General features: G+C 43.9%; 1 protein-coding gene across 1 annotated transcript; it reads left to right on the forward strand.

Annotated features, from left to right (window-relative positions):
* The first annotated feature begins 4,923 nt into the window (after window positions 1-4,923).
* irx1b (iroquois homeobox 1b) lies at window positions 4,924-8,925 on the forward strand. Its single transcript, XM_023272254.3, has 5 exons — window positions 4,924-5,443; window positions 6,209-6,451; window positions 6,911-7,703; window positions 7,898-7,958; window positions 8,570-8,925. The coding sequence occupies exons 1-5, from the start codon at window positions 5,207-5,209 to the stop codon at window positions 8,616-8,618; spliced, it is 1,383 nt and encodes a 460-aa protein (XP_023128022.2). The 5' UTR covers window positions 4,924-5,206; the 3' UTR covers window positions 8,619-8,925.
* The last annotated feature ends 244 nt before the right edge of the window (window positions 8,926-9,169 follow it).

The raw sequence follows: 9,169 nt of genomic DNA on the forward strand, positions 1-9,169 counted from the left end.
TTTATGCATGTGTACATTATGTATGGATACCAAATCATGTGACCTAAATATGTAGTAGGCGGCGGGAATTGATGGGACTCAGGAAAAAAAAAACATCATTTAATCAATTGTTCCTTGTATAATTTCTGACAGATAAGTCCTGATAAGTCTGCAGCGGTGGATTTGTAGTAGGATCATAATCATGTGATCGTCAGCAAGCAGCTGACGTAGTGTTCACTTGTTGTCATAGTTACAGTGACGCCGTGCCACTATCTTGTGATGATACAGAAATCTTTAACAAATCTGTGGATCCGGACTATAATCACTGCCAAAATCTAATCAGATGATTCCTGTGTCATTTCGGATCTTCCCTGAACATTTCATCCAAATCTGTTTGTCCGTTTTTGAATAATGGTGCCGAAAGACAGACAGACAGACAAACGTACACTGATCGTCACATAACTCTGCCATTCTTTGTCAGAGTAATTAAGAAGTAAATGCCGTCATAGAGAATTTCCGCCTTGAAACTCCAATGCATAGATGACAATCTCAAAACCAAGAATTCAGACTTTCAGGGTGTCATGTGTTAAACATCTAAGGAGTCAATCCTGTCAACTTTCAGGGTAGAGCTTTCTGTATCTGTATATATTCTTCATTCTTCTTCAACTTCCATTTTGAACACGTATGGCTGAATTGTTTCAATGTCACAACTTGCCATTGTGAGGTGTAAAGTAGTTTTACAGTGTTTAAAAATAGAGTTGTAGGTGAGCGGGTGTGCTCTAGCTGCAGTGAGCTGGGAGGGGTGAGGGGAAAAACACTCACTGACTTCATAGATGTGCACAATCTAGAGATGACAACATTTTACAGTTACATCTAAGAGTGGCTATATGTATATGCTTCAAGTGTGCAAAAATAGTTTCTACAGTCTACAATTTCATTTCGCAGATGCTTTTATCCAAAGTAACATACATCTGAGAGTAGATCCAACACAAACAAGGACCAGTCAGGAGAAAATAACCTGGATAAATGCCATCAAACGAGTTCAAGTGTAAAGTTGAAAAATAAAGTCAACATGTACTGCTGGCACGAGATTCAAACCCTGCTGCCACATGTTAAAGTCTACTGTCTAAGGTCAGTATTATACTTTGCATGTTTGCAAGGGTGAAGTTGAATCCTCAAGAGTCAATACAGATACGTGGAGCGGTGACTTTGATGCAAGGGAAAGGGTTTGCATGCTTGGTAGTAGTGCACGTACATGGAATACACGGATATGACCAACTGCACATGTATGGAATAGAGTCTTCCAAGTGGACTCTCATAGCCCAGAGAAGCAGCACAATACCAAAGAGTACACATCTGTAAGTGTGCACATCCACATCAGAGCATAATCAAGGTTTAACCTATTGCTCCACCACAGGCGATGCTCACCATGGACTTTTTTGCTCTTTAGACCATCTCACCTGCTCTATATGATACCTGCTCCTATGATTGGCTCCCCTCTTTCATTACAGCCTAGATTTTTTTAAAGCCTGAAAATGGAGCTAAGAGGAGATGCAGACTTGAATTATAAATTATTGAAAGGTTAAGAAGGATTTTTTGCCCCATGAAAAACACTGCTTACCCCAGCTTTAACCCCACAACAGCTGGTAGCAAAGACAACAAGGTCAGCAACATCTCTAGTCTGTTATCTATGCTGAATTATCCATTGGTAGTCATGACTGATGTCTTTGTATTCTTTTCAAAAACTATCACATGATGTGATGACGCATTAGTACATGAAATACCAGCAAAAGTGTGACTGTCAAACATGGAGGAGGGCATGAATTTGTGAAACTCTTGACAGGACAGCTTGAATCCTGGCTTTTTCACGCTGCAAAATATATGAGGTGTGGCTATAAAATAATAAGACTGAGCTGATGTCAGTTGAACCACAGTGAGCAAGCCTTAGTCTTGAAGTATACGTCGATCGATGTGCGGCTTAAACAGCTCCTGAAAGTTTCTGCTTCAATGAAACACAACTGAATTACAGCAGTAGTTTCCTTATTTGAGAGCAAAACTGCATATATCTTAAGTTGCAGGCTTTGTCATTGGCTAATTCACTGTTTCCAACTGAGATTTTGGTTTGAAATCAATGAATTTGTCAGGCCTAGAGAGCATAACTGTACACTCATTTTTCAGACACTCACAGGAAATGGCAACCAGCGAATATAGTGAAACAAAGAATGATTTTGGACACACTCAAAGATGACTCTGGAGTCACGGTGGGGAGCATTTCTCCTGTTTTGGTTGAGCCATGTCCCTGCACCTCCAGCTGTCACACTGAGCCAACATGTTTTCCAGCACTGAGGTAGAATCAACCTTATTTTAAATATCTGATAAAACTGTAAAAAAGTGGACCCCCAGAGTGAAACTGCAATCCCTTACGCTGTTAATTGCTGTAATGTTACTGCCCCACCCTGCTAGAGGGACATTTTTATAGACTATTTTGTCTTTACTCTTTATCTCTGTTGCAAATTCAAGACTTCACACACAGCAATGCTGAGGTCCTGCCAACAGTAACTATGAATGCCAAACAAGTCAATAATTTAAACATTATGGCATCACTGTTGCCATCTCCTACTGTTGAACTGTTATGAAGTACAAAAAAAATCAGCTCTATGATGTTCTGGGGCATCTTCATTTACCTCACTGCAAATTACCCAGGAGGAAATGGCCAGAGTGAGTGGATTGTGGGACTTTATTTGAATGTTTCCTGTGGTAAGTTATTCCTTTGTCTGGGCCGAGCTAATAGCAGGGAATGGGATTCAAATAGAGTCAAGCTGCCTCCTGAGATCCCTCAATCCACCGTCGCCATAAAAAAGAGGTCTGAGGCCAGTCTAAATATTTGGTAGTCTTAGCAGGTTCATGTTAAAAGACACACACACAGTCGCACGCGCACGCACGGCACACACAAACACACACGGTGAATGCACAAGCAGGCCGAGGCTGTGAAGTTGAATGGCATAGCTCAAAGCCTTCCTCCCCCTATCCCTGCCTCTTTCTCTCTCTAAACCGCCAAACCATTCTCCCCCTTTCTCCAGCTCAGAGGAATTCATTAACTGCCTCTCCACAGAGACACTATGGAAATCAGGCAGCTACAAAGGCAAGAGAGGGGAGGGAGAGAGAGGGAGACAGAGAGGGGAGGGAGAGGGGAGGCGGTGGTGGTGATGGTGGTGAATGGGGCTATATTATCCTATTAGATGGTGGATATGTCTCGTTTCCCTCCCCTGTCATGAGAAAAACATTAATTTAGAGTGAGAAACGAGACAGAGAGGGAGGGAGAGAGAGAGGGATGGATGGAGAGAGAGAGAGAGAGAGAGAGAGAGAGAGAGGGAGAGAGGGAGGGAAATGGTGAGGGTCTTTAACATTGCTCTTTTATCGAGCTGAAATGGAGAGTCCCCTGGCTCCATTTACCTTGGCAATGAGCATAGAGCCGCTCTCCATGAATGCCATTTAAAATGCCATGGAGATTAAGCATCCTCCCTCTCTCCCTGTGTGTGTTTCTCACACACACATGCAGCAGCAGCAGCAGCGGCGGCGGGGCTCGTCATAATATGTGTTTAGGAAAACAGCTTTGAGATTCATGAGTAAAGCCCTCTAGGTGCCAGCGCCGAGGAGGGAAGAGAACGGAGAAAGAGACAGAGAGAGGACCATCACTTAGCTAGAGTGGGCTTTAAGCACTGTAATTAAATCATTAGACCCCCCTCCCTCCCTCCCTCCCTCCCTCTCTGCCTCCATCCCTCCCCTCTCCCTCCCCCTCTCCCTCCCCCTCTCTCTCCCCCTCTCTCAGCTCAGCCAAGCTCATCAGTGGCTCAGAGTGTGAAATGATGAATCTGTATTTATGGAGGATGGAGTAATTACACAGCTAACCTCTGAGGGAACCCAGGAGGGCCACAGGGCCACTGAGCAGGGTGCAGGGTGCTCAACCTCATTAGCACTGCCCAAGTGTGTGTGACAGAGTGTGTGTGAGGTGTGTGCGTTCAAAAGGAGCACAGTTTTGATAGTTGATTCTGTCAGTGAGGAAACATCAATCCGCATTCTCTCTTGTGTTAGATTCCACTGCTGCTGCTTTCTTTTAACACTTTCCCCACATGAAAATGTTGCATCTTTCACCCCAAATAGTAACTTTCCCCCCCTCTACAACACCAGTGGCTGATTCCAGGGCCTGACACAGTACAGTAGTCCATTCTTCTCAGCTCCAGCATCTGTCATTTTCCAGTCCACAGCTCCTGTGTGCTCCATATCTCTGCTATCTCTTATCCTCTCCGATCTCTGTCATTACCTTCAGCCTCCTTTATCCTGCCTCTAAAAAAATAAAAAAATAAAAAAAAAATGCTCCACTCACTTCCGTCGATGATCAGGGACATTCCTCGCGGATCTGGCCGACCATATCGATGCCTCCCAGCCCATCTGCTGGCCAGGAATGTCCCGGCATACCCCGCGAGTCAGCTGTAAAAGCATGGAGGGAGAAATTACAGAGAGAATATGCAAAGGGAAATGTCTGAAATGCATTGTTTTATTAAATGAAAGCTACACTTTTTAATAACTCCAGATGATATCACCGATATGAATATGAGCATAACGATGTGATTACTTCATATACAGATGGGCTGAGGTGGAGCATTTGTTAAATAACGTCACGCTGACTACAAAAAGACACATATACACTGCACACACACACACATACACACACACACACACACACACACACACACACACACGCACACACAGGTTTCCTTTTCTGTAGACACAGTGAAGACTGTAGGAATTAAATCACACACATCAACACACACACACACACACACACACACACACACACACACACACACACACGACCTAGGCTAACCAATGCACTAATCGCCTGCCCCGGGCATAGGAGGAGCTTGGTGCTTAAGTAGGCTGCCAATCAGTCAGTCAGCTCCACATCCAGAAGCTCCTGCGGCCAGACACACGCATCACTCCGCACTCGAGGTGCCAAACTGCGGCTCTGACACAACTCGGAGGAAGAGAAGTGGAGAAGCTTGACAGTTTCTAAAAAGGGGTATCTTGTGATTTAGACAGCCCCCCCCTTCATCCTCCTCTTCTTCTTCTTCTTTCTGGGGATTCCTACTTTCTCTTTTTTTTTCTCTGCATCCTTCTTGCTGTTGTGTGACTTTGGAGAGAGATTTACTGTACGCGCTCTCCGGACATGTCTTTCCCTCAGCTGGGGTATCCCCAGTTCCTCAGTGCCGCGCATGAGGTGTACGGGAGCGAGCGGCCGGCCTCTGCCCGGGAAGGAGCTGCCGAAGGCGGCGTGAGCTCCTCGGCCACCGCGGCGGCTGTCGGTTCTATGCTGGGGATGTACGGGAGCCCATGGGCGGCTCATAACTACAGTGCCTTTCTGCCGTACAGCGGAGCCACAGACCTCGCCCTCATATCCCAGATGGTGAGAGTTGATGCTTGTTTCCTCGCTGAAGCTGCTCAGGTGTTAATAATAGAGCAGCTACTTTGTGCTTTTCTCAGGCTGATGTGTGTTTTTTATTGCAATGCGTAATTTAGAAATTACTCAAAGTGACTAAGATATCTAAATACACAGCTTGTTGCTGTTGTAGAATATTTGCATTCATTTTACTAATTAAAATCTCAACTACTATTTGAGTGTCTTTACGTTTAAATTGCAAATATTTATAGAGCTGTTTTGCACTAAAACAGTAAATGAGAACAGAAGCTAATTATCTTTTGGAACGAGTCTAAATTTCATAATTTTAGGTTCTGATTTATTTTTGCTTCTCTGTAAATAATGAATATTTGAAGGAATGACTTTCTGCTAATTCAGACTTTATCTGCTCTGTATTAGAAATTAATGAAAAAAAATCATTGTATTGATGGGAAAAATCTTGACTGAATATGTTATTATTTATTTGTCATATAAAAACAAATATGCCAAAGAATTTAAAATTGTAACGACTTCATAAAATAAAATTACAGTTAAAATGCTTTTTAAAATGAAGAATATGGCAAATTCCGAATTTTCGAGTTAAATATCTTTTTTTTGGATGGTGTCAAATTATGATTTGCTAAAACTTTCAAAAACTTAATTGTCACACGAACATCTCTTCACTTCTTGATTCTGATGCCTTTTCTGAACTTGAAGAAATAACTTGGAGTCGCTCAACAAGTTGCCACCTCCTCTCTCCCAATAACACCTCAGGGCTCCCAGTACGAGCTGAAGGACAGTCCGGGCTCCCACCCAGCCTCCCTGCCTGTTCACACCGCCCAGGGCTTCTACCCATACGGCCAGTATCCGTACGGGGACCCGTCCAGGGCCAAGACGGCCACCAGGGAGACCACCAGCACCCTGAAGGCCTGGCTGCAGGAGCACCAGAAGAACCCCTACCCCACCAAAGGAGAGAAGATCATGCTCGCTATCATTACGAGGATGACACTCACACAGGTGGGTAATGTGGAGAGTGCCAGCTGTGACTTTGTGTTGAAGAATTCTGAAAATCAGCCCAGTGCTGCGTATCGAGGGCTGTATACTTAGGGGACATTTCATGAGCGCATCTTGAAAGCACCTTTTGTTGAACATTCACAGAGATAATAAATTACCAAGTGGTTGTTTTTAAAGGTTACATTCATTCTCATAACTCTTTACAAGAGAACTGCTTATTTCCTCTGACACATTACTTATTATGAAATTATTATTATGCTATTTATCCACTGAGTTAAATCTACAATCTCTCTGGGTGCAAAGAGAGATTGTAGATTTATCTAAAAGCTTTGTCAACATTAACAACAAAATTATAGACACTGACTAAATAATTATGGAGCTTCTTTTGCATGTTTAATAATTTCCTATACAGCTTTGGGCATCTGATTCATAATGCGTAAAAAATGTGTTTTCCCTCTCCAGGTATCGACGTGGTTTGCAAATGCCCGCAGACGCCTAAAGAAGGAGAACAAGGTAACTTGGGGCCGCAGCGCGGAGGACCGGGACGGCCGCATCTTCAGCAGCGATAACGAGGATGAGCACGGCAAGAACGGCAGCGACGACGAAGACGAAGAGGAGGAAATCGATTTGGAAACCGTCGATATCGAGAGACCCGAGGAGCAGCGAGCAGGGGAGCAGGGCTCCGGGAAGGCAGAGGGAGAGGCAGGCCTGTCCGCCAGAGAGCAGGCCTCGGAGTCGAAGAGCTCAGAGAGCAGCAGGACGCTTTCTGTGGAGGGCCTGAGAGGAGTGGAGGCGGCTGTTTCTCTCAATAAATCCCCTGTTGTCAAACTCGCAGTGGATCATTCACCCAGCAGACAGGAGTGCCAGAGACCACCGCAGAGCAAACCTAAAATCTGGTCTCTGGCTGAGACCGCCACTGCCCCCGACAGCTCTCACAAATCTTCCCCGGTGGCCCATGCGCACCACCCGGCTTTGGCCTCCGCCGGCCACCCGGCCTTACTCCCGGGTCATGGAATATATACATGCCAGATTGGCAAGCTGCACAACTGGGCCAACGCGGCTTTTTTGAATGCCAACTCTCTTTTGAACATGAGATCGCTCCTCGGAGGAGCGCCGACCGGACACCTGCCTCTCCACGGCGCTGTGCCGGCTGCGCGTCGTGACGCACGGCCGGCGGCGGCTGGAACAGGAGCCTCGGGGACGGAGGAGGACAGTGATGTAGAGTCGTCGGGCAGTTTCAGCCCAAAAAGAGATGGTATGGACTACATGTTATTTACTTTGTCCAGACTGGGCCTCCGTAGTTACCTTTTACGCACACGACAGTAAGAAATGATCCAAAAGCAATTAACAGGAGGACATCAGGCTCAATTGAACTTGAATTTTTGAAGTAAAAATTTCACCCATAAATTGTCACTCATCTGGCCTTATATTCTATTTTTTTTTTTCCAGATGAAGAGAGCGACCACAGGCCTGATTCCCTGAAGTCTCCGTTTCAGCTGATCACTGACAGGTAACCTCGTGCATTTGAAATCAATTTGGCATTATGACACTATCAGCCTCAATTTCTTTCCACATGTCTTCTGCTAAATGAACCTGAAAACGTAGGTAAACACTGTTACACCTGACTGGGCGGGAGGCTGAGCCCAGCACATAAATCATGTGATTGAGTCCCCCACTTTAACGCCTCGTCAGGCAGCAGTCTAATATATCCACCCCCCCACCCACCCCTCCTCCCCCTCCCTCCTCCCCCCCACAACAATGAGTTATCGCCACCTATGTCATTTAAATAATCTGCCGCCATTTATTCACACCCCCTCAGTGAATGAAGCTAATGCATGTCAAAGAAAGCGCTGATAGCAACATCATCAATGAAGTGGAGCGTGAAAAGACATAAAACAATTTACCTACAGTGATTTTTTAATTTGCATAAATAAAGTTTAACATCACCGAGGGAAAAAAAACTCCAAGCTTTAAAGTTAGTTGATTAAAAAAAAGTGTATTTAGAATATTTGAGTAAAAAAACACATCCATTTTTTGATCATGTAGTTGATTTCAAATTCCAAACTGAAGATCCCAGATACGTAGATATTTAATTTCTGCATTCTTGTTGTCTTTCCTCAGACCTCACCATGGGACAGCATCACAGCGAGTTCTGACAACAACATTATGAGAAGACAAAGAAAAAAGAAAGGAATAATTTTATTTAATGGAGAACAGTTTACCGAAGGCTATTTTTTTTTTTTGACTGGGCGACCTGTCATAGTATTACTGTTTAGCTTTTACATGCAACAGAGATGGTTGTTTTTGTCACAGATTTGCTTGTATCTCTCTTTTATGTCCTCTGTTTTTTCTTCTTCTTCTGCTCTTCTGTTGTGAATGGAAACCCTGAAAATTGTAAATACAGGATATGAATGTGTCTTTAAAGAATATATTTTTTGGGAACTAAATAAATGTCATTATAGTCATTTATTATTGCAGACTTTACCCCCCTCCTGTATTTAATTAATTAATTTAAAGGAAAAGAAAAGGGGGCTGCAGCGGGCATGAAGAGGCGAAACTTCCAAGGAAGGAGCCAGCATTTTGATTTTTCAAAAATGTTTGCCTTCTTTTTAGTGAGATTTTTTCATGATTCTAATTTACACGATGATATATAGCAGACATCAGTTTTAATTTGAACAGTCTAATTATTGTCAGCATAGAAATTCTCCTTTTATTGCTCCT

The sequence above is a fragment of the Amphiprion ocellaris genome, chromosome 15 (assembly GCF_022539595.1).
Source record: "Amphiprion ocellaris isolate individual 3 ecotype Okinawa chromosome 15, ASM2253959v1, whole genome shotgun sequence".
Classification (NCBI taxonomy): Eukaryota; Metazoa; Chordata; class Actinopteri; family Pomacentridae; genus Amphiprion; species Amphiprion ocellaris.

Excerpts from the sequence above, each read along its gene's own strand:
- irx1b (XM_023272254.3), top strand. The coding sequence starts at position 5,207 with ATGTCTTTCCCTCAGCTGGGGTATCCCCAGTTCCTCAGTGCCGCGCAT. Across the intron at positions 6,452-6,910 it reads CGAGGATGACACTCACACAG|GTATCGACGTGGTTTGCAAA; the intron begins GTGGGTAATGTG and ends TTCCCTCTCCAG. Across the intron at positions 7,704-7,897 it reads TTTCAGCCCAAAAAGAGATG|ATGAAGAGAGCGACCACAGG; the intron begins GTATGGACTACA and ends TTTTTTTTCCAG.